Raw genomic sequence first — 26,140 nt, 5'->3', positions numbered from 1 at the left:
TTAAACTACTGTAGGTTTTCTTTCTCTATGCAAATATTGAAGGAAAATGTACATGGAAAAGTTGAATGATACTCATAAGCAAAAAAATAAGCTTGAGAACAATTTTCCTAAATAAGTCCTATGACTGGTGAGGTGCTAAAGATTGGCTTCTCCTTGCGAGTCTTTTGGTCCCAATTCTCAGAAATGCTTTTCCTCCTTGGCTTTGCCTCTCCCAGCATTGTGATTATATCTCTCATTGATGGCCTGTCTTTTGGTAGCTTTGCAGTACAAAGTAGTGCGATTCTGAGAACAAGAAGCATTTCTTCCTGGACATGCTTGCATTCTCCGGCAATGCTGGAGTCTAGCACTTCTTCTAACGCTCTTTTGTTTCGCATTTTCTTTCGAACAAATTCCACAACATCCACAGATTCCCCGAAAGCAGGGTCTACCGGCACTTTTCCAGTTAGAAGCTCTAAAAGAACTACACCATAGCTATAGATATCAGTCTTTTCATCAACCTTCATGGCGTATCCGTATTCTGCAAAAGAAAAACAAAGAAGAACAGAATTCAAGTTAATATGGCTAACTAGTATGACATCATGGTTTTTGTTAGTGCAATGAGAATAGTATATATGATTGATATACTTAAGAACTTACCAGGTGCAATGTATCCATAAGACCCTGCCACGATTGAAACTGTCTCATTCTTGTGCATCATCATCCTTGCCAACCCGAAATCTGCTATTCTGGCGTCAAGATTTTTATCGAGCAGAATGTTGTTTGATTTGATATCTCGGTGAATGACTGGTGGCTGACAGTCATGGTGAAGATAATTTAGACCTTGTGCTACCCCAACTGCTATGTTGTACCTTGAAACCCAATCAACCAGCAATTTTCCTGCTTGATCTCCATGCAATGCAGTACCTAAGTTCCCATTTGGCATGTACTCGGATACCATAATGACATCAGTTTCATTGTGGAGGTACCCTAATAACCGGACAATGTTCCTATGCCGGAGCCTGCCAAGGAGATTCACTTCAGCAAATAGGTCCTCCCCATTTTCAATGTCTGTCCCTGGCCTCCATAGCTTCTTAACTGCCACAACTGAATGCGGCCGATGGACTTCAGCCTTGTAAACAATACCAGCCCCACCCATGCCAATGACATTTGATTCCTTTATGCAAGCAAGAATGTCACTACTTGTGAAGTTGATTCTCTGAAATGCTACTAGCCTCCAAGGCCATTCTTGACTGCTGTTCTTGAACCAACCGTCAGAGCTGCTATACAAGTACCACTTCCTATATACCCATCTCCCAGTGAAAAGTGCGACGCCGAGAGTTGAGATGACTCCGATTCCAATGATGAATCCAGTAATGATGTGTTTGATGTGCATGCTCTGATGCCGGCTTGCTGTGGCAGCTAAACTATGGGCACAAGGTGGAAGTATGCCTCCACAGAGACCGGCATTGCCTACAAGATCATTGGGATTTATGGTCATTAAGATACCATTTGCCGGCACTGGACCCTCAAGTCTGTTGAAAGACAAGTTAAGCATCTCCAAGGCTGGTGAGCTTCCAAAGCTTTCAGGGATTCTACCAATCAAAGAATTGTTGGACAGATCAAGAATGGATAATGTAGGCATTGTTGCGATAGCTCTAGGAATCTCACCACTGAACTGGTTACTTCTAAGGCTCAGACTCACTAGCTTCTCGCAAGAAGCTATACTCTCTGGAATGTTTCCAGAGAAATGGTTGCTTGATATATCAAGCACTGACAGCGACGGGCAATCTTGGAACTGGTCTGGGAGCTTGCCTTGCAAGTTGTTGTTGGAAGACATGAAGGTTTGGAGATTTGGAATGGAGAGAATGCTAGAAGGAATAGAAGATTCAATGTGGTTCCAAGAGACATCAATGAAAGAAAGTGATGTAGACAAAGCAATGTCCTGAGGAATTTGGCCAGTAAGATTGTTTTTAGCCAATTCTAGCCTTTGAAGACTAGGAAGTGTTCCCAGGCCAACTGGGATTGTTCCTGAAATGAGATTGTTTTGCATCCGAACACGGACCAATGACAAACAAGTTGAAAGGCCTAATGGAATAGAACCAGAGAAGGAGTTGTTGAACAGAATGAGCTTAGTGAGATTGCCAGAATCACACAAACCTGGTGGGATATCGCCGGATAAGAAATTTGAAGACACATCTAGCCATTGCAATCGAGAATTCTTGCCAAGGTTCAGTGGCAATGGACCTGTCAGAGAATTCTTCCACAGCTCAAGTATAGCTAACTTGGTTAAATCCCCAAGCTTGGTAGGTACCAAACCTGTTAGCCTATTGCACATTAAGTTCAGAAGCTGCAAATTCGTCGACCCCGCAAGCTCAGCTGGAATCTCACCCGAAATCTTATTATCGGAGAGATCCAGGTACACTAGAGATGTAATGTTACCAATCTCTGGTGGGATTTTTCCTGTGAAGTTGTTTTTGTACAAATAAACTGTGGTTAGTTTTTGTAGCCTACCCAATTCAGGTGGGATTTGACCACTGAGACTTCCAACTGCCAAGTCAAGATACTGAAGATTGGTGAGATTGCCAAACTCCGCGGGGATTTCACCAACAAACTCATTGTATCCAAGGATAATAGTCTCCAAAGAAGAAAGCTGCCCAAGTTCTTTTGGAATGTTTCCGGTGAGATTGTTACCAGAAAGGCCTAGAAACTTCAGCTTCTGCAAGTTCTTGTATGATGTTGGAACTGAACCTTCAAAGTAGCTCCCTCTGAAGTCCAAGATCTCAAGGGAAGTGGCATTGCCAAGATCCTCTGGAAGAAACCCCGAAAAGTTGTTGCTCGATGCGTTGACTGAAATCAGCCCTGAAGCTCTCCCTAGCCCTATTGGGAACTCACCAACAAAGTTGTTGTCACTCACATCAATGATGCTCAGTGAGGTGTGGTTGGATAGGGACTTTGGCAGTGATGTTGTAAAGCCATTGCAAGAAATGTTGAAAACAGAAAGACTAGTTAAGGCTTGAATGTGATCTGATACAAGGCCGCTGATGTTCATGTTGGAGATGTCCAGCTTCTGTACATAGCCTCTGGAGTTGCACATAACTCCAGTCCAGTTACAATGGAGTGAACCAACTTCCCCGATCGCGTTGCTCGGCATTTTCCAATCCTTCAGGCCATCCATTGGATCAACTAGGCCAGCTTTGAATGATAGCAAGGTTGATAGTTCATCATTAGGTACAGTTTGAGCTCCCTCAGCAAAAATAAGAGAGAGGCCAATGGAAAAGAAGAAGAAGAACACCAAAAGGGTTGACATTGTGTTGTTCTTCTGGTATGTTTTCTGTTAACAAAAGGGTGGCATTTTCTGGGTATTGTGGATCAAAGTGAGAGAGGAAGAGACAGATTGATATAATGGGTTGGATTTTGAGAAGGAAAGAGCAAATTAAGGATTAAGTTATTGTGAATACGTGGGTTCTTGGGATATGAAGCAACTAATTATATGCAACTAATGACTGTCAGGGTTTGGACTTATTGGAAATCTCCCAGACAGCAAAACATGGAGAGAATGTGTTTCCAGTGACTGAAGATTATACACTTCCTTATTCTCATAATTGATCATGGTCAACTTGAGTGGTACTTAACTATTAACTAGTAATATTGGTACTAACTACAATGGCTACTAATTTTATAGTGCAAGGCTGTACTTTCATCTTCTGTTTAAGTTTTTAACTGATCAGGATTTGCTTTGTTCACCATTTTTTTTAAGATGAATTGTGCATCTTACTTTATACTTACAAAACTATTTATACCGGTTTAGTTTGGACAATGAAGTGAGAAAAGCGAACCAAAAGAGATCAAAGAGTTTCAATTCCAATAGTTTGGTGCATCTTTTTTACGTAATTTATTGGACATGGTAAGAAATTTTTATTTTTTGATTCTAAAACCTCTAATATGCTAATGATACCTAATTTATAGTGGAGTATTCAATTCCACTTCTGTCAAGGCTGGTTGTGCACATAAGCAGTGAATCTAGGATTGATTTAATCTGCTTTTTGGTTTATAAAATAAGAGAGGATTGAGTTGTTTATTGAGCCAATTTGTACTAGACATGATTAATTGAGGTGATTAGAATCTCTCCATGTTATGAGGTGCAAGTAGATTAGAAAACCAACTTGGAACTTTCTCTGAGACTATGGAATGATGGGTCCCAATGATAAAAATGTGTCTGGAACAATCACATTCCAAATTCCAGTCCCTCCCCAAAAACAATTGCAGACCCGCCACAACTTCACATGAACACTCTGGCTGCTTAGCCAATTATTTATGAGTCTAAAACAAATATTTGCATGTGTGAAACACAAGGATAAAGATTGAAGGGAGGGAGGAGATAATAATTGAGAAGCATGAAAAGATGGGAGAGGCTGGAGACCATGTGAAATAGCAGCTTCCTAGGGAAAGAACTCAAGTGCATCATTATTTGGCATATATATATATATATCACCAGAATAATATATATATATATATATATATATATATCACCAGAATAATTACTACTGCATCATTGCATCAATGACCCTTTTGCATACACATGATATATAATACATATTTCCATTTGTGCTTATTTGAGAATCAATGAGAGAGTGCATTATTAGTTAGGTACCTCCTTTCACATGGCTATGTTAAAGCCAGTAAGCCACCACCACCATTTTATCAGAAAAGAGAGAGATGTCTTTTCCAGAAAAGTAGAATTAAATAGAAAGATGGAGGAATCAGAATGTGGGCAGCATATGAAATGTATATGATTCTAGTGTTTGGGCCACATGGGTAGATAGACATGTATTGATCCAGCAAAATTAAGGTGATATGTAGGCCTAATAGATTTTTGACAAATGTTTAGATGGATTAATGGCCACAGCCCACAGTAGCCCAATCCTCACTATGGCCTTTCATCAGAGCCAAATAAGTCAGTTTCTCTTATTTGGTATCCACTCTTCCAACTAAGGCAAGAATGAACTCTCTAACCCTAATCATTATGACATTATGTCTTGCTAGGGCCACAACATTAAGGATTAAAGGCGAAGGGCACAAGAAAATAGGAACATAGGCAATCATTAATTCTCAATTAAGCAACTACTTGACGCACCACAATAATTACATGAAGCTAGTGAACAAAAGAACCACCAATTGTATCACACATCACAAATCTCAACATATAACAAAGAGAGTGGTTAGTTCCTTAAATTCATGTATCAAGAATCAAATAGCATATATAGTAATTAGAATGCACCCATATGAAAATACATTATTTATCACTTGAAAAATATGTCCATTACATCAAAATTGAGCTAGAGTTAGAAACTCTAGCTCCTAAAAATAACTACTCACAACCCATAATTATGAACATCAAAATTACAAAATTCAAATAGCAAAGAGTAGAGAAGTGTAGAGGAAAACAAGAATAGTCACAAATAACTATAATGGGGACTTCTGCACCCACTTAAATTTTGTCTACAGTATACTTAATTGATGATCAATAAATCTTAGAGATAAAATGCAAACAATATGCCCCACTTAGGCTAATAGTTTAATAATATATATAATTGATATCTCATAGAGATTAAAGTGTAAAACGTGCGGCAACTTTTTATGGGATGACGGATTGACATTGCAATTAAATAAAAAAAAAACAAAAATTATTAATAAAATAAAAAAGAAACATAAAGGCAAATGATCTCATAGTAACTGAAAAAATAATAATATATGACCAACATGACCGATATGTGACCAACAGAACCCACGTGCCAACTGAAGGAATTGTGTCCTAAAACAATCATTTTGATGTAATTATTATTGTAATTATTATTATTCAAAAGGGCAAGTTTATTGTTCATTGCTTATACTTAATATTTGATTGAACAAGGTCCAAGGAATATGAGTTAAAGAGAAAGTAATCTAAAGAGTTAGATGTGTGAGACATTTACTCTTTCACACTCTTATCCTAAAAGGTTCCTAGTCATAGGATTATCACTTGGACATTGATAATCCGGAAAGACTAGCACATACTATGTATTCTCAATATGGAGGATGATATGTCTCTTGTCATTTGTGTAGAGACACTAATACAAGTATGTGGGTGCTCTTAACTTAAAGAGTATACTGAACGCGATCATTAGAGTTCTTGTATGGAGTCTTACTTACATGTCAAACTTGAACTCTAAATTGCAATAATACAAATTAGTCCTTTGACCTGAGACACCATAGTTGTCTTATGAGTGAATGGATTATCTCTTGATGATGCAATAACATTGTGTCCCTTAATGGATATAATAGATGCATTCATTGGTATAATCAATTCGGTCATGGAGACATGTGAGTGTACAACAAGGAATCTCTATCCTTAAGTAAATAAGGTGTATGTTCAAAGATGTGATTCAATGAGTCTTTGGCCAAAGCATTGAATGAGATTTAAAAAGGAGTTTTTAATCACATTCTAAGAATCACATAAGAATGAAAATCACATTAGGGGATTGACATATCAATTCCATACCCCGATGATGTGATTTAGAACATAGTGTAAGAGAAGGACCGTATTGTATTGTAATTCCAATTGAATAGGTTCTTTGTCATTCTACATTAACTAGGGTAGTCATGATATGTTGCAAGACGTCACTCATGACTTGTGAAGTCCCCGAGGATTAATAAACATTTATTATCCTAATAACAAGGGAGAATCAAAAATGGAGTTTTTGATTCGTAAACAAAATAGAATGGTTTCTATAAACTTCACTGCCTTGTTAATTAGAACCTAAGAGATCGCACACCATATAAGTGGATCATTGAGATTGTATATGAAGAAGATTAAACAAGAGTTGGTTATGAGCAAATAATTAATTAGATTTATTATTTGAACATAATTAGGATTTTCGGGTAAAACCGAACCTATTGGGCCTAAACGATTGTCGGGTTTTTTGGTGTGGACTTGGGCTTCACTAAATGAGATTTAAATGAAAGCCCAAGACACATTTTTAGTGCCCAATAACATGTATGGACCAGCCAAAATATTGGCTTTATGAAAGTCAATATTTTTCTTTTAGTAATTGGAGTTATTTCCTATTATATAAAAGGGAAAGCATGGACAAAGAAAAGTGAGTGTCTCCACACTATTATTTTCAGATTAGAGAGAGAGAAAGAGAGTTCTCTCTTGGTCCATTTTTCAGAAATTAAAGGAAAGAAGAACACTTGCATAATTTCTTCTTTTCTTTCATCTTTCTTCATCTCTTGATTCACTTGGTGAAGATCCTTAGAGGCCATATATTTTTGTGGCTTTACTTGTTACATCAAGGAGGAGATTACAAGCACAAGAAGGAGTATAAGAAGGAGTTCTTAATTCAAGGTGCTTCAAGGTGGAGGAAACACACACAAGGAGAGATCAAGGAGAGGAACTTTGGTGGTTCACTTGGATCGGATTAAAATCACGCTCCAAGGGTGAGTAGAACATAAACTCCCTCTTTGTTCTTCCTTACTATGCATGCTTTGTTTATATACATATCACAATAAGCCAAGATCATGGGTTAAAGGAATGGATTTTATGTTTAGTTAGTAGTTTAATTGTTAAACTTATTCCGCACTAATTAAAAAGTTTTGAAATCCATCCATTCCTTCAATTGGTATCAGAGCCATTGGCTTAATTTTGTTATGTTATAAACATGGCTAAGTATGTTTGTTGATGTGATTTTCTTAAGCTTAGAGTAATATGTAATTTAGATCATAAAATTTGCTTTATCATAAAAGTTATGAAGCATGTGATGTAAGGTAGATTTTATGATAGCAAGAAAAAGGTTTCTAGAAATTACATGTAAGAAGTGGTTTAAGTTTTATGAAACTTTAATGCATATGAGATATGTATTAAGGGGTTCTATATGTTTCTTAATTAAAATGTTAATCTTAGAAACATGTTAGATGATATATGCTTTAGGGGATGCATGTTTTGGCTTCAAAGATGAAGTAAACAAGTGTTCAATGGAAGAACATAAAGCTGGAATTTTATTTCCAGGTTTTTGGAATATGTCTAAACTAGTTGTGAACTAGCTCATTTTTCCATGGTGTTTGCTCTCACTTTTGATCCATAAATTCATGAATTGTTATTTACCTAATAGTTAATGATGACATAAAATCATTTCCATGTTTCTCTCACCAAATAGTTGGTAGAGTTAGTCATCTTTATTATTAGTTTCTTTAAATAACTCTCCAAAAGTTGGTGATGCATGATGTAAAACATTATCTCTAAATCACTCACCAAAAGTTGGTGATGCATGATGTAAAACATTATCTCTAAAATCACTCACCAAAAGTTTGTGATACATGATGTAAAACATTATCTCTAAATCACTCACCAAAAGTTGGTGATGCATGATGTAAAACATTATCCCCTAAATTACTCACCAAAAGTTAATGATGCATGATGTAAGACATCATCTCATAAATCACTCAACTAATTTACTTGCTTAAATTAAAGTAATTTAGTGGTTAACTTATTTTGATTGAGTTAAATATGCTTGTTTAATTAACCTTATTAATCTTGGTTAATTAAAGGATGATTATGGACTATGGCCTAATATAATTGAGCATGAGATTGGCCGACTATTCATTTTGAATGAATGTGGTTATGTAATTAAAGTAGTTAATTCATTTGGGTTATGTAATTAATTTGATTAATTCATTTGGTTGTGTAACTAAGTAGCTTATTTAATTTATTCAAGTTTGATTAAATTTAAATGGGAGCTTGTATGCCCCTTATCCACTCTTGTAATCGAAGATGGAGGCACATGATGATGATCCAAAGAAGAAGTTTGAAGTCATCAAGCCTTGAAATAAGTTCAAGTGCAAAGTGTAATAGCTTAGCTTAGTTATTTAATTTTCGTAATCGTTACGCGTAATTAAAATCAACCACCCAAACATGACCTTGATCCAACATATTGGCTCATGTTGGATCAAACAACAAGTCCATAATCATCCTATGTGACCTATTATAATTGCATGTTCGTTGCACTTGATCAAGTAATTTTATACTTCCCATGATTCCATTTGAAAAATGTTTTTGATGAAATCAAATTGTTTTTCCGAAAAACAATTAAGTGGGAGTATTTTATTATAGATCAAGTATAATGAAAATGTGATTGCATTAGGATCAAAGCAAATGCAATGTGATTGTTATTAATGAGATTATTAAAGATGAGACCTTAAAATTCCCTCAAAGTGATATTAAGTTGAAAAACGAAGAAGACATTATGAATGCTTCTTTGTGGCCTTCCAACATTGTAATCTCCTATTAGATGTTCTTACATGTGAATATCATTCCGAACGGGGGTATTTCTTGCTAGGAGCATTAAAAAGAGGTTATTCAACATTTGATGTTGTAAGGTAGGGACAAATCTTGGTCAATATTCTATTATGATGAGATTTAATTTTTGATCCCTATACTTACATGAGATGATGGGTATAGCTTAACTAGAGTAATTTATCAATATCCTATTATGGTGAGACTTACTTACTTTAGAGGCCAAAGTTATGGATATTCACATTTGATGTGATTGGATAAGAGTATCCTCTCATGGAAATTAAGTTGACCTATAGTTCTATTATGATGCGGTTGGCTTAATGAAAATGAGTCTTCCATACTCACTAAGAGTTTTAATTTATACTCTCGAATTCCTTGAGGGATTTGGAATTTGTTAAAATAGTGAGAGGGTGCCATTTGATTCTTAAGACCCGAGTCACTTGGTTTTAAAATCAATCTCACTTCTTTTATTTTATGTTATGTAGACTGCAATATGTCAGGACATCCTATCACCAAAATTCTCAATGAAAATCGTCTTGAGGGCCCAAACTTCAATGACTGGCTCCGCAATTTGAAAATTGTATTGACATTCGATAAGATCGCTTATGTCTTACAAAATGCACCTCCTCACACTCCATTGGCTCAAGATGCAACCGATGAGCAACGTGTTGCTTATCAAAAGCATAAGGATGATGACACGCAAGCTAAATGTGTTATGCTTGCATCCATGAACTCACAACTTCAGAAGCAACATGAGAATATGGATAGCGCCAGTTCTATATTACTTCATCTCACTGAATTGTTTGGTGAGAGAAATAGAAATGTGCGATTCACAGCTGTCAATGAGCTTGTTAAGACAAAGCATGTGAGGGGTGCTCCTGTGCATCAACATGGTCTAAAAATGATAGGCCTTATTGAGCAAATTCAAGACCTTGGATTTGCACTTGATGCGGAGCTAGCTCAAGATCTTCTTCTATCCTCCCTAGATGATTCATTTTCTCAGTTCATAATGAACTATAATATGCAACAAATGGATCATAGTCTTTCTGATCTTCTCAATATGCTGGTAACAGCTGAGAAGCAAATCAAGAAAGAGAGTGGGAGTGTGGCCATTGTCGCTTCTTCTTCCAAGTCCAAAGGCAAGGGCAAAGGGAAGAAGAAACAAGTGGCAAAGCCTAAAGGAGCAGTCCAAAAGAAGAAGAAGAAGGAACAAAAGGAACCAAAAGGTGTTTGTTTCTTTTGCAACAAGGATGGGCATTGGAAGAGGAATTGCAAAGCTTATCTTGCATCCTTGAAGAACCAGTCTTCAACAGCAGGTATGATCAATGTGATTGAATCAATACTTACAGTTAATAATACTTCCACTTGGATAATTGATTCAGGTGCATCTCACCATGTTTGCACTTCGTTGCAGGACCTAGTGGGAGCAAGGAAGCTTAAAGCTGGAGAAATCACCCTACGTGTTGGAAATGGCACAAGAGTTGACGCCAAAGCCGTGGGGACTTATATTTTGAAGTTACCATCAGGAGATACATTGGAGTTAAATAATTGTCTTTATCTTCCTATATGTATAAAGAACCTTATCTCCATCTCCATGCTTTTGAAGGATGGTTATAGAGTAGTTTTTGATAAACTAAGTGGTTTTGTATCTATTAATGAACGCATGATATGTCATGCTAATATTATTGATGGTCTCTTTCATCTAGCTTTAGATGGTAGTATTAATTGTATGAAGGAAAATGCTTTGGGATCTAAGAGATCTCGGGAAACGGTTAACCCCATTAAGATGTGGCACCTTAAGCTTGGTCATATTAGCCAAGATAGAATTCACAAATTATCCAAAAATGGATATTTAGAGTCGTTAGGATCTGATCCTATGCCTACTTGTGAGTCTTGTCTAAAAGGAAAAATGACCAAGTCACATTATGGTGGACAAAGAACAAGAGTTAAAGAACTCTTAGGCCTAATACATACCGATGTATGTGGTCCCATGTCCACTATTAGTAAAGGTGGATTCTCATACTTCATAACTTTTACCGATGACTATTCTCGGTTTGGATATATATACCTTATGAAGCACAAATCTGAAGCCTTTGAAATGTTCAAAGAATTTAAAAATGAAAGTTGAGAAACAAACCGACAAGAGTATTAAGGCTCTAAGATCCGATCGAGGAGGCGAATACTTAAGCAATGAGTTTATTGATTATCTCAAACAAGAAGGCATTGTTTCTTCATTAGCTCCTCCTGGAACACCACAACTCAATGGTGTCTCTGAAAGGAGAAATCGAACTTTGTTAGACATGGTTCGTTCCATGATGAGCTATACTGATTTACCTATATCCTTTTGGGGATATGCACTTCAAACAGCAATTTATTTGTTAAATAGAGTGCCTTCCAAGTCCGTCCCTCTTACACCATATGAGATGTGGCATGGAAAAAAACCAAGTCTCAATCATATTAAGATTTGGGGTTGTCCAGCTTATGTCAAAAGACTAGAAGCAGGCAAGCTTGAAGCTAGATCAAGCAAGTGTTTATTTGTGGGATATCCTAAAGATAGTTTAGGATATTATTTCTATCAACCTGAAGAACAAAAGGTGTTTGTTAGCAGGAATGCCACTTTCCTTGAAAGGGACTATGTCCTTGATGGAAATGTTGAACAAATGGTAGAACTCAAGGAAGTGTCCAACAAGCCACAAACTAACACTTCATTTCCCGTTGAACAACTTCCTGAACCAACTATAACACAAACTCCAAGAATATCTAGTAGGATCCGGATACCTCCCAAGAGGTATGGTTTGTGTCATGAAAGCCTTGGGGAGTTAAATCTCCTTGGTGACAATGAAAACCTGCATGATCCTTCTAGTTATAATGAAGCAATGTCAAACGTTGACTCAAAGAAATGGCAAGAAGCCATGGAATCCGAGATTGACTCTATGTATACCAATCAAGTCTGGACTCTCGTTGACCCTCCACCTGGTATTAGACCAATTGGAAACAAATGGGTCTTCAAGAAAAAGATAGGCTCAGATGGTAAAATAGAAACCTACAAAGCTAGGTTGGTGGCAAAGGGCTATAAGCAAAGAGAGGGCATTGACTATGAAGATACGTTCTCTCCTGTTGCCATGGTTAAATCCATTCGGATATTATTTGCTATAGTTGCTCACTATGATTATGAGATATGGCAAATGGACGTAAAGACTGCCTTTCTGAATGGCAACCTTGAGGAAGAGCTTTATATGGATCAACCTGAAGGCTTTGCGTCTAGAGATGACATTCATAAAGTGTGTAAGCTTCATAGGTCCATCTATGGACTCAAGCAAGCTTCAAGGAGTTGGAACATCCGTTTTGATGATGCAGTCAAATCTTTTGGTTTCACACAAAACATGGATGAACCTTGTGTTTACAAAAAGGTCAGTGGGAGTGCTGTTGTGTTCCTTGTACTTTATGTAGATGACATCCTACTCTTTGGGAATGATGTAGGAATGTTATCTTCAATTAAAGTTTGGTTGTCCAAGACCTTCCTTATGAAGGATCTTGGAGAAGTTGCCTATGTACTAGGAATAAAGATCTATAGAGACAGATCAAAAAGATTAATTGGATTATCTCAATCCTTGTACATAGACAAAGTGCTGAATAGATTTCACATGGAACAATCTAGGAAGGGTTTTCTGCCTGTCAGACATGGCATTCACCTTTCTAAGAAAATGTGCCCACAAACGATTGAGGAAGTGCAAAAGATGAGCAAGATCCCATATGCATCTGCAATAGGGAGCCTCATGTATGCGATGCTATGCACAAGACCTGATATCAGTTATGGCGTAAGCATAACTAGTCGATATCAGTCCAATCCAGGTTTAGAACACTGGAATGCTGTTAAGAATATCCTTAAGTACTTGAGAAGGACTAAAGATTTATTCCTCGTTTATGGAGGTGGTGATTTGCAATCAGAGTTGCAAGTGGAAGCATACACAGACTCAGATTTTCAATCTGATGTGAATGACAGAAAATCCACATCGGGGTTTGTCTTCACCTTGAATGGAGGTGCAGTAAATTGGAGAAGCTGCAAACAAAGCGTTACTGCAGATTCCACTACTGAGGCAGAATACATTGCAGCTGCAGAGGCTGCAAAGGAAGCAGTTTGGATGAAAAAGTTCATCACTGAACTTGATGTTGTTCCTACCATTGAGTCACCAATTCCACTTTACTGTGACAACAATGGGGCAATTGCTCAAGCCAAGGAACCAAGGTCTCATCAAAAATCCAAACACATCGAAAGACGTTTCCATATCATAAGGGAGATTGTTAATCGTGGAGACGTTAACATTCTCAAAGTAGCATCTGTTGATAACATATCAGGTCCATTCACTAAGCCTTTATCACAAGCAAAGCTAGAACAACATCTTGAGAAGATGGGTGTACGTTTCATGGCTGATTGGGTTTAGTACAAGTGGGAGATTGAAGGAATTGTGTCCTAAAACAATCATTTTGATGTAATTATTATTGTAATTATTATTATTCAAAAGGGCAAGTTTATTGTTCATTGCTTATACTTAATATTTGATTGAACAAGGTCCAAGGAATATGAGTTAAAGAGAAAGTAATCTAAAGAGTTAGATGTGTGAGACATTTACTCTTTCACACTCTTATCCTAAAAGGTTCCTAGTCATAGGATTATCACTTGGACATTGATAATCCGGAAAGACTAGCACATACTATGTATTCTCAATATGGAGGATGATATGTCTCTTGTCATTTGTGTAGAGACACTAATACAAGTATGTGGGTGCTCTTAACTTAAAGAGTATACTGAACGCGATCATTAGAGTTCTTGTATGGAGTCTTACTTACATGTCAAACTTGAACTCTAAATTGCAATAATACAAATTAGTCCTTTGACCTGAGACACCATAGTTGTCTTATGAGTGAATGGATTATCTCTTGATGATGCAATAACATTGTGTCCCTTAATGGATATAATAGATGCATTCATTGGTATAATCAATTCGGTCATGGAGACATGTGAGTGTACAACAAGGAATCTCTATCCTTAAGTAAATAAGGTGTATGTTCAAAGATGTGATTCAATGAGTCTTTGGCCAAAGCATTGAATGAGATTTAAAAAGGAGTTTTTAATCACATTCTAAGAATCACATAAGAATGAAAATCACATTAGGGGATTGACATATCAATTCCATACCCCGATGATGTGATTTAGAACATAGTGTAAGAGAAGGACCGTATTGTATTGTAATTCCAATTGAATAGGTTCTTTGTCATTCTACATTAACTAGGGTAGTCATGATATGTTGCAAGACGTCACTCATGACTTGTGAAGTCCCCGAGGATTAATAAACATTTATTATCCTAATAACAAGGGAGAATCAAAAATGGAGTTTTTGATTCGTAAACAAAATAGAATGGTTTCTATAAACTTCACTGCCTTGTTAATTAGAACCTAAGAGATCGCACACCATATAAGTGGATCATTGAGATTGTATATGAAGAAGATTAAACAAGAGTTGGTTATGAGCAAATAATTAATTAGATTTATTATTTGAACATAATTAGGATTTTCGGGTAAAACCGAACCTATTGGGCCTAAACGATTGTCGGGTTTTTTGGTGTGGACTTGGGCTTCACTAAATGAGATTTAAATGAAAGCCCAAGACACATTTTTAGTGCCCAATAACATGTATGGACCAGCCAAAATATTGGCTTTATGAAAGTCAATATTTTTCTTTTAGTAATTGGAGTTATTTCCTATTATATAAAAGGGAAAGCATGGACAAAGAAAAGTGAGTGTCTCCACACTATTATTTTCAGATTAGAGAGAGAGAAAGAGAGTTCTCTCTTGGTCCATTTTTCAGAAATTAAAGGAAAGAAGAACACTTGCATAATTTCTTCTTTTCTTTCATCTTTCTTCATCTCTTGATTCACTTGGTGAAGATCCTTAGAGGCCATATATTTTTGTGGCTTTACTTGTTACATCAAGGAGGAGATTACAAGCACAAGAAGGAGTATAAGAAGGAGTTCTTAATTCAAGGTGCTTCAAGGTGGAGGAAACACACACAAGGAGAGATCAAGGAGAGGAACTTTGGTGGTTCACTTGGATCGGATTAAAATCACGCTCCAAGGGTGAGTAGAACATAAACTCCCTCTTTGTTCTTCCTTACTATGCATGCTTTGTTTATATACATATCACAATAAGCCAAGATCATGGGTTAAAGGAATGGATTTTATGTTTAGTTAGTAGTTTAATTGTTAAACTTATTCCGCACTAATTAAAAAGTTTTGAAATCCATCCATTCCTTCACCAACTGCCAAGGGTTAATTAACCATTTTTTCCTCCTTTTCATTACATATTTCTTTTCCTCTTCTTTTTCTTTTTCTGTTTTTCCGATCTTGAGCACCTCCACACACGAAATCACATATACATGGATTGTAGAGCTCCGCTTTCTTGCTAGTAGTGGTGATGATTGACCGGCGTCGGCAAAAGAACATAATAGTCGAAGATTCCATTTTGCGTCAGTTTTCTTTTGATTTCTGTAACTCCGCTTATTTACTACAAAATATTATATATAAATATAAATGGATTAATCACATATTAATTGACTTAGGAATTAGCTTATTTATAGTGTTCTAGATACAATTACATGCAAATAAATGCGTGTAATCAGATGCCATGCTAGCAATGTACAAGGTAATGTACGTGGTATAATGATAATGCCCATGCCTCTGATAATGTTGTTGCTATAGATGAAGCAATTGATGATGGGGTTGATCTTTGATTCAATTGGCTCAACTTAATCTTGTTTATGTTATTTCTTATAAGGAGTTTTGGCTTCATGTTTTTCTATACACCGACGGTGCAAGTAACTAAAGATTTATAGATGATCTCAACCCTTGATATTTATAATCAATTTTTTTTAATAACAAGAAAAGTTATCTGATGTGATCCAACCATTAATTCAATGTTAAACCACATCCCAGTTGGCAAGTTACTATTTCCCTACTACACTAGTGTTTGGAAAGGCTTATGAGAAGAAGAGTTTCAACTTATGGTAAGTTATCTTATGCCAGATCATAGGACATATTAATCGTTGGCATAAACGAGTAGGGAGCCTATATACTCTTAAGGGTCTCTTGCATGGTTTGAAATAGCTCCAGAAGATGGTGCAAGTGTTAAGAGTTGTATAGTGGTGACTTTGGGTTCGCAACTACCTCAAAATCGTTTTTCTGGATTGTTTGAACCTAGACACTGGCAAATCCTGACAATGGTTTTCTGGATTGTATGAACCTAGGATTGTATAAATAATGATAAGGGTATAAATATGTTTCCTAGTTCGGATAATTATGCATGTTTTATGGTTAATGTACTTACCCATTGTATGTTAATATGGACTTGCGTAGAACTGTAGAAGTAAGAGAGGACCAGAAGAATAAGCTCTGTTGTGTCCGTGTGACTACACAAATGTACGCAAGTGTGACTATCGTTTGTCTGTCTATACATTAAAAATGCATTTGTTTGCGATGATCTACACATACGTCTTGTGCCACCGGTGACCTTGGCTTTTTACAGAATCCCAATCCTGTGCCGTAGGACGTGTAGCTCGGCGGTCCACCGTATATGCATATCGGACGAACCACAAGTGACAGTTGTAAGCACGGTCACTAATTCCCAAATTTCCAGTGGTTTTTCGTTCGAAATTAATAGAAGATTGATGATTTTATCATGACTGGACTACATCGACGTACATATGGACGAACTCCATACCTATGACGATCTTGGATCGATATTCATCCAAACTCCAGAATCAAAAACCATCAGCATCAATAACACTCGCAGTCAACAAATGATTCTCATGCATTATATGCCCACATAGATGTCTCCAATTTTTAACACTTCAAACTCAGCAATAGCCATATATTTCTCAAAAGAACTTGCAGTCGCTTGAAATCAAACCCCATGATCACATTTGGTGTCTCAAAACTGCCACAGAAATGCCTCTTCTAATTTGCTAATTAGAACGACGATTTTCTTCTCATATTAATTAGGTGGAAGCTTTTCAATAGGAATAATTCTTTTAAAATTGAAAAACTAGGAACTTTTATACCTTTAACATTTACAATTTGACAAACTAAATGAAAGTATGACTCTTCTCGAGATAATAATCAAATGTACTTGTCTTCATTAATTGTCTCATAATTATTCATCTACTGATGTAGAAGTATACCAAAACCTTGTGAAAGTTGGCTTTCGTTTATATCGATCTTCTTGGATTGAGTGACACCAGATAATCTCAACGGCTCTATCAGTACCACATGCACCATTATCCCTGTGCACTGGCAATTGCCCACGAAACACCATATCCTCATTAACTTACAGCTAATCTTACCAAATAATCCATATCTGACTATCTGCACCGAGTCACCTCCATAACTCGTCACCCAATATGCCCGAGTCAAACAACCATAACTCACCTTCCCCTTCAACTCAAGCTAGTAGAAGATCATCGTCATCTTCATCATGGCCTTTGAACTTTCTCTTCTTCTCAATACTGGTTCCTGTGGCGGCAGCTCTGCTAATCCTCTACCAGCTCGACTCGTTCGAACCGGCTCCTCTGCCGCTTCACGAGTTAAGCCACCGAGTCACAGCTGCCCCAGCGCGTAATGCTCACATGCTCAAAGGGTCGGAGTTTATAGGTGTTGGGGCTTTAATGGCACCGGAAGACATTGCTTATGATTCAAAGTCGGGACTCATTTACACGGGCTGTGCGGACGGGTGGGTCAAGCGAGTCACGTTGAACGAGTCGGCTGCTGACTCGGTGGTTGAGAACTGGGTTAACACCGGCGGGAGACCGCTCGGACTCGCTCACGGTCATGACGGTCAGCTCTTGGTCGCGGATACAGAGAAGGTCAGCGTCACTAATTGTCACCAATATATAGTTAGGGTTAGGACCGTTAGGTGACGACCATATTGATATATGAGCAAATTATGGCATACTGTATATTGGTTTTTCAATCTAAACAACGAAAATGAGGTAGTATATCATGGTGATATGAGCAATTGCTTTTTGCAGCCATTGTTAACAAAAAAAGAAAAAAGATCGAAGTGGTATATGAGCAAGTTTATGGCATACTGTATATTGCTTCTTCAATGTACTTACTTCATAGACATGGACTGATAATGGTGATGTCTTTGTGACTGGGCTCTTTGTAGTATAGGTTGTTTCATGAGTTTCCATGTTTGGGTTCATTATTTTATATTTATGTACTTCATGTAGGATTCCCCTTCTGCGTCTGTTTGTATTATATACGCTAGTTGCTTATATTTAATATAGTTTCTCATTTTAATTAAAAAAATGTGGGAACATATATAAATCAGGGACTACTGAGTATAACTGAGGACGGAGAAGTGGAGCTGTTGACTGATGAGGCTGAGGGTGTGAAATTCAAGCTTACAGATGCTGTGGATGTAGCAAAAGATGGCATGATTTACTTCACAGATGCTTCGTATATGTACAGCTTAAAAGACTTCATCTTGGACCTTTTGGAGGGCAAACCCCATGGTAGATTTGTCAGCTACGATCCAACTATGAAAGAGACCAAAGTGCTAGTCCCCGACCTCTACTTTGCTAATGGAGTTGCAGTCTCTCCGGATCAGAATTTTGTGATCTTCTGTGAAAGTGTCATGTATAATGTTCTCTGAAACCGTACCCTCATCTAGAGTGTTTGGTTTTCTGCTTTTGTTGATAGGGACAAAATTTTTGACTGTGTTAAATGGTTGATATTGCAGGAGAAGATGTAAAAAGTACTACCTGCAAGGCGAGAAGAAAGGAAACGTAGAGAACTTCATTGACAACTTGCCGGGCCCCCCTGATAATATTCGATATGATGGAGAAGGCCATTACTGGATTGCATTTCCTACGGTAATTCATTTTCTCGGTCTTCTAAACAACGAGAGGATTGCGAAAGCTTCTTGCTAATTTGAAGTGCTAATTTGGAGAGCAATTGTGCAAATAACACCAACCCTAAAGGATCGTTTCGATTGTTGTGCTGTTATGAATGAAACAAGGAAGCATCTTATTCATGGTTCATTGACATTTTTTTTTTGGCCGAATTGGCAGGAGATTACATATTCTTGGAATCTAGCAATTAGGTACCCTTTTATTCGAAAATGGCTGGCAATCATGGAGAAGTATACAGCAGGAAGACCACATATGGAGAAAAATTCTGGTGTAATGGCTGTTAATTTGGAAGGGGAACCTATTGCCCACTATTTGGATCTAGGCTTATCAGCCATTTCAAGTGGGATCAAGATCGGAAATTACCTATACTGCGGTTCAATTATCTATCCATACATTATCCGCTTCGATCTGGAACGGCATCCTGCACACGCCGCTACATGAGCTTCAAGCACCCACAAAAACCATCCATATATAATGTACTAATGCACCTTTCTTTGATATGTAACTTCAACATAAATGGAGTAGTAGCTTATTTAGTTGTACTTTGTTCTGAGCGACAAACTACCTCAATAAGACTTGTTATATATATGAGAAAAATGCACCATCAGTGCCTCAACTCTTGTGCACCGGCCAGTTTGATACCCACACTCTCAATGGTATCAATGTGATACCTGAACCCATATTTTGCTATCGACGAGGTACTTCCGTCAGATTTCGCTGACGGCTCCGTTAAAAATGTCATGTGCTTCGCACGTGGGCCCAAAAAAAAGGGCAAACACATCTTTTTGCCTAAAATGCATCCCTGATCGATAAAAACCTCTGCTTTTCCTCCATAATCAGAATCATCCAAAGCAACCGATTCTCGACATAGGCTCTCTCATAAACTCCTTCTCCACTGCTGGCGACACCTCCTTCTTCGCCCATACTCGAATCGACTGGAAGGAGACCGGATGCCCATATCTTCAAGGCGGACCTCCCCGGACTGAAGAAGCTTCCGTGAAGGTTCAGGCTGCCAGTACCGTCACCGCCTCCACGCCGCCAGAGCCTCGAGTTCACAGTCAAGTCGCCGGCGGTGAAGTGCTATTTGAAGAAGGCAGTGAGGATTGAGTCTGGGAGTGACTGGCCGGGACACATAATTGGCTTTGATACGAATAATTCAACGCCGAGAAAATGGAGTAGTGGTGTTGTAAGGTTGAATTGAAAGAGAGGAGGAATGAGGAGTAATCTTGAAGATCTATGAATTGAAAGCTCAATCCGCAGCAACTTTTGAGAGAGTTATTGGCTATGCAGTAGGGATTCAACCGGGACCGAAGACACGAAGATTCTCAATGTTGAAGATGACGGCGGCGAAGACATTATATCCATTATTGATGCAAAGAGAATTTTATCACCTTGGTTTTAATTTGTTCAGTTGTTCCTCTGTTCTTATGTTAAAGCTTGAAGCTTTTAATGTGGGTTTGGATTAATGGGTTTCTCTCAAATTGGAAAATATTCTTCCGTAAGTGATTTCTGGGCAAGCATTGATTAATGGGTTTTTAATCTAGCTCCTAAAAAGGAAAGAAAGCATAAAGCTTGCAGATGGTTTTTTGATTTTGAATGATGGAGGAGCACCTACATCTGTTTGCGTCTGGTTTACAATTGCAATGCATTCATACCATCTGCGTTCTGGGCCCTTTCCTTTTCTTTATCTTCTTCAACCTCACTTTCTCTCATTAATTTGCTTCGTACCCTGTTGAAGATTTGTGTACCATTTGTTGGGTTTTGGTTGTGATTAGAGAACTGGGTTTTGGTTTAATGGAGCATTACTTTAGTAAAGTTTGGAACTTTGGATTGAGCTGAAATCGAAATCGCATTGAACATTTTGTATCTTTAAACTTAGAGCTAAGGTCGTGGAGGTGGGAGAGGCAGGAGTCGCGGCGGTTCTGGAAAACGACGACGGAGGAGATGGTGGTGACGAAGTCGTTGACGGAGGGGAATTGAATGTGAAGTTTGGTTGGTTTTCTGCTCATTACATGTGGTCTCTTATATGTGTTTTCAATGCTTACCCATCCTCCCCATTAAATTAGGTTCTCATTTTCATGGAAATTTGTGTGGTAGAGTACAAACATAGAGGGAATGACCATCATTCTCTATGAAAAATGGCGGGAAATCAATGTCTGGTAGAGTCTGGGGTTATTTATGTCATTTCATGGCATTTTTTGGGTCCACGTGCTTGCCACGTCAGACATCTGACGGAGCCGTCAACGAAATCTGACGGAAGTACCTCGTTGATAGCAAAATATGAGTTCAGGTATCACATTAATACCATTGAGAGTGTGGGTATCAAACTGGCCGGTGCACAAGAGTTGAGGCACTGATGGTGCATTTTTCTATATATGGATTTTTCTCAGGTAAGGATGTCCTTAGTTTTTCTTACGGAACGGATTTACTGTTTTCACCCACTTTCCGATCACATTTTCACATCTTAACCGTTCAGTTTTTAGGTCCTAATGTATGGATCACCTCTGCAAAATTTCAGCCAATTTGGTGATCGTTAAGGCCTCCAAAACTGCAATTTACACGAACGAACCGAATCTGTCGAACCGGAACCGTTCGTTTACATTGTTGTAATTTGCAGTTTTGGATGCCTTAATGATCACCAATTTGGCTGAAATTTTGCAGAGGTGATCTATACATTAGGACCTAAAAACTGAACGGTTAAGATGTGAAAATTTGATCGGAAAGTGGGTGAAAACCGGAAATCCGTACCTAAGAAAAACTAAGGACGTCCTTAGTGTAGCCGGACTGTATATATATATATATATATATATATATATATATATATCTCAAGAGAGGCTGCCCAAGACCTTAGCTTTTTCTCTGAGAATGAATTTTTGCATCTTTCCTGTTGAAGTCTTTGGCATAACATCGAAAATTACTATCCGGGGTGCCATGTAATGAGGCATATGATCGCGGCAAAACTCAATTAGTTCTTGCACATTCACATCAAAGCCATCCTTCAATTTCACAAATGCACAAGGAGTTTGTCCCCAGTGATTATCAGGCCTTGCAACAATTGCAGCCTCAAGAACTGCTGGATGGCTAAACAAAACTGTTTCAACCTCAATAGTGCTTATGTTCTCTACCCCAGATGTAATCACATCCTTCAACCGGTCCTTGACTTCGATATAGTTATCAGGATGTTTCATAGCTAAATCCCCACTTCTAAACCATCCACCTTTAAAAGCTTCCTCTGTTGCTCTCAAGCATAATTTCACCCATTGTCTTACCATCAGGCGGTACACTTTCCATGGTGACGGGATCTTTTATGTCAAACTCTTCCAAAGCAACATGCTGCACACCTTGCCGAGCTTTAAGCTTCGATCTCTCATATGAAGAAAGAGAGTCCCACTCAGGTTTCCATGAGCAATAGGTCCCTGGACCGAAAGTCTGTGTGAGACCATACAAGTGAATCACCCCAAAAGCCATCTCTTCCATATTGAACAGGATCTGAGGTGGGGGTGGGGAGCCACCTGTCATTACTTCCACCTTGTGAGGAAGTGGCCTTCGGTCACTCTTTGGTGAATTAACAATCATGTTCAGCACAGTTGGTGCCCCTCCCATGTGTGTTACATTTTTTTTTGAGAAGAAAACATAGTCCTTTATTCAATAACAAGCAAACAGACTACATAACACGGGTGTGACAAGCCGCGACTTCACCCTCATCCACAGGTCGAATGATTGATGAGTCGCGCACAACCCCTTCCAAGCTAGAACCATAAGTGGCAAACCAGTCAAAACGACCGACCTCCGTGAGCCAAACAAGCCCAACTACCACCCACCAAATTCGCCCATTCACACGGGCTACAACATGAGACCACTTCCGAGAGTAACGATAAGACCCTGCATCCAACATAACAAACAGCCACCTATCCACAAACAGCACCGTGTCCCAAACCAACCAGACCACGTGCGTGAACAAATGACAATTACGTTGACAACAAGAGAACATCGATAGTAAACCAAATAGTCCCCGGAAAAAACACCATGTCCATGGCACAACCTCCATACTCCCCCAAGAGGCAACGCACATCCCCGCAGCCAACCTCAAGAAGAAAGCCACTCCCTCCAGCACCATGACCCAATACCGCCAGACCATGTGCGGGAGCTTCTCCCCATTACTTTGACCACCAAGAAATGAATTGCGATCCTGAGAATAAATCAACACACTAAACAACCGAAAACACCCAAACCCCCGCTCAACAGAGGGGGGACTTATGCTTAAACAAGCAACAACTAGAAACAAACAACAACACACTAAACTGAAAACAACAACAAAACACCCAAAAGGCCCGAGAACATTGGTACGGCCCAAGGCCCACTTCCCCTTGCCAAGACCATGCGCAGCAAGAAGCCACCCTCGCCGCCGAGAAGCCCGATCGCCACCAGACCGCCACCACACAGCAACAAGCCGCTGCGCCCAATCCTTCCGTCGCAGCACCGCCTTGTCCCGCCATAGCCAGCCCCTACACCAGACAGCCACCCACCAAACAAACCCAGACCAGATCGGAGACAGAGCCCTTTCGAGATCACCACTGTCTCGATCCGATCTCACTCGCCACAGCCCCAACCCATGTGTGTTACATTGTGTAGAGCAATGTTGTCATATATATATGCCTTTTGGAGTGACTTTTCTAAAGCAAATGTTAGTACCACCCTGAGCAGCCAAACCCCAAATGAGGCACCATCCATTGCAATGTGACATAGGCACAGTCCATAGATAAACAGGCATTGATCCTATTCCATGAAGCAAAACTGTAGCTAGTGAATTGAGGTACGCTCCCTGGTGACTATAAACAACCCCCTTCGGCCTTGATGTTGTACCAGAGGTGTAATCCACACTGATAGGATCCCATTCACTGTTTGGTCTCCTAATCCCAAATCCACTATTTTCCACTCTGTAAAAGACTTTCATGCTCATAATTTGGATTTATTTTTGAAGTAAAGCTGGTAGATGACTTATCAGTATAACAGGCATTTTTGAATCAGCTTTTTTGGCAAGTAATTCAAGTGCTCCATCAACAATTCCAAGTAATTGGTGATCGACAAAGATGATTTTAGCTTCAGAATGACTAAGAAGAACAGATATCATAGCTGAATCAAGGCGTGCATTAAGTGTATAAAGAACTGCCCCAGCCATTGGAGCTGCAAAATAGAGCTCAAGCATAGCTGGGACATTTGGTGCCAAAGTTGCAACCTGATCGAACCATATGAACATTCAAACATAAATCACCAAGTTTCAATAGGGTTTTGACTTTTGAGAAACCTATCTAAAAAAACATGATATGATATTTTGAACCAAGAACTATGAACAGAGATCAAGAACCAATCACTCCTCACATCACCGTGAGAAATTCCTAACTGGGTCAGAGCAGTGGCCAATTTGAGGCAGCGTTGATGGGTTTGAGCCCAAGTGTATTGTAGAGAGCCATAGATTACAGAGGTCCTGTCCCTGTAGGCCTTTGCAGCTCGCTCCAAGAATCCTATTGGAGATAAAAATCCTATGTCTTTGTTTTTGGATTGTTTGAACTCTAAGATATCGCTCAGTATCTGAGATTCTTCGGTTCATTTCTTGGTGGCTCTCACATGGACTTTTATTTTGGGCATTTAGTATAACTGGACAAGTGGAAAGCTATATACCAAACTAACCAGAGTAGCAAACACCCTGCCCATTCATTTCAAGTTAAAGACTCGAAGGCACCAGGCCTCTGCAAAAGAAGACAAGAAATCGAAGTCTTGACGAGCTGATAAAGACAAATTCAACTTGGAAGCAAGCCAACACAATTAGATTATAAATTGTTTACGATATTTTCAGTGAGTTAATCTAAGGATTTCAAATTTCACTATTTTAATACAATAGTGAACATACACTAGCGGCCAGAGGTAGGGCGAACCACTAGTAAATAGTAAAGGTATTGGGATGAAAATGAGTAGTGAAAGGAATCAAGGTAAAAGAGGTTTAGCAGCTTCCTAGGGAAAGAACTCAAGTGCTTCATTATTTGACATAGAATATAATATATATGTATGTATCACCAGAATAATTACTACTGCATCATTGCATCAATGACCCTTTTGCATACACATGATAGATATATAATACATATTTCCATTTGTGTCCATTTGAGAACCAATGAGAGGGTGCATTATTACTTAGGTACCTCCTGTCACATGGCTATGTTAAAGCTAGTAAGCCACCACCACCATCTTATCAGAAAAGAGAGAGATGTCTTTTCCAGAAAAGTAGAATTAAATAGAAAGATGGAGGAATCAAAATGTGGGCAGCATAGGAAATGTATATGATTCTAGTCCCATGGGTAGATAGACATGTATTGATCCTGCAAAATTAAGGTGATATGTAAATAGATTTTTGACAAATGTTTAGATGGATTAATGGCCACATTAGCCCAATCCTCACTGGGGTCTACTCAACTCCACAACTCTAGACCGGCACTATCGATTCGGATTCTATTTCGGGTCGAAAACGGTTTGACAATGACTCAAATCAACCCCAATTTATTCGGATTGAAATGCTTTTAAATTGCGCAATTCTAATTGAAAATTTTAGGTTTAGGAACAATCTTTGGAAAAAACCAAAGCTATTAGGCAATGATTCGAAAATAGTACTCGGACTTGGTTCAACAGTATTCGAGTCGATGCTGTCCAATTTTTGCCCTAATACTCAATCACCACAACGCATTAGAACTCAACTCAAATGTAAAAGTACCAACACGTTGCTCTGTGGTTATCAATAAGCTAAAAGTATCAATGATGCTCTCAAAGTACTACCATCTTTCTATACTAGGGGCACACATGTGTTTCTTTAGGA

General features: G+C 38.5%; 2 protein-coding genes and 1 pseudogene across 2 annotated transcripts; 1 reads left to right on the top strand and 2 right to left on the bottom strand.

Annotated features, from left to right (window-relative positions):
• Nucleotides 1–52: 52 nt before the first annotated feature.
• LOC133720411 (leucine-rich repeat receptor-like protein kinase PXL1) lies at nucleotides 53–3,591 on the bottom strand. The gene is made up of 2 exons (XM_062146692.1): nucleotides 637–3,591; nucleotides 53–517 (listed from the first exon to the last, which is right to left on the bottom strand). Exons 1-2 carry the CDS (start codon nucleotides 3,284–3,286, stop codon nucleotides 108–110), a joined length of 3,060 nt encoding a protein of 1,019 aa, XP_062002676.1. The 5' UTR covers nucleotides 3,287–3,591; the 3' UTR covers nucleotides 53–107.
• A 14,022-nt stretch (nucleotides 3,592–17,613) lies between these two features.
• On the top strand, nucleotides 17,614–19,891 carry LOC133720341 (protein STRICTOSIDINE SYNTHASE-LIKE 5-like). The gene is made up of 4 exons (XM_062146601.1): nucleotides 17,614–18,222; nucleotides 18,693–19,000; nucleotides 19,104–19,236; nucleotides 19,435–19,891. The coding sequence occupies exons 1-4, from the start codon at nucleotides 17,761–17,763 to the stop codon at nucleotides 19,714–19,716; spliced, it is 1,185 nt and encodes a 394-aa protein (XP_062002585.1). The 5' UTR covers nucleotides 17,614–17,760; the 3' UTR covers nucleotides 19,717–19,891.
• Nucleotides 19,892–22,100: 2,209 nt separating this feature from the next.
• LOC133720340 (isovalerate--CoA ligase AAE2-like) lies at nucleotides 22,101–24,757 on the bottom strand (annotated as a pseudogene).
• Nucleotides 24,758–26,140: the final 1,383 nt, after the last annotated feature.

This window comes from Rosa rugosa, chromosome 7 (genome assembly GCF_958449725.1).
Source record: "Rosa rugosa chromosome 7, drRosRugo1.1, whole genome shotgun sequence".
NCBI classification, from domain to species: domain Eukaryota; kingdom Viridiplantae; phylum Streptophyta; class Magnoliopsida; order Rosales; family Rosaceae; genus Rosa; species Rosa rugosa.
This window is presented reverse-complemented; position numbering and strand designations above follow the sequence as displayed.

What these genes read in the sequence shown, in the direction of transcription:
- LOC133720411 (XM_062146692.1), bottom strand. Translation starts at nt 3,286, where the DNA reads ATGTCAACCCTTTTGGTGTTCTTCTTCTTCTTTTCCATTGGCCTCTCT. An exon ending in TTATGGATACATTGCACCTG is followed by an intron (nt 518 to 636) that starts GTAAGTTCTTAA and finishes TTTCTTTTGCAG; the next exon opens with AATACGGATACGCCATGAAG.
- LOC133720341 (XM_062146601.1), top strand. Translation starts at nt 17,761, where the DNA reads ATGCCCGAGTCAAACAACCATAACTCACCTTCCCCTTCAACTCAAGCT. An exon ending in ATCTTCTGTGAAAGTGTCAT is followed by an intron (nt 19,001 to 19,103) that starts GTATAATGTTCT and finishes TTGATATTGCAG; the next exon opens with GAGAAGATGTAAAAAGTACT. An exon ending in ACTGGATTGCATTTCCTACG is followed by an intron (nt 19,237 to 19,434) that starts GTAATTCATTTT and finishes CCGAATTGGCAG; the next exon opens with GAGATTACATATTCTTGGAA.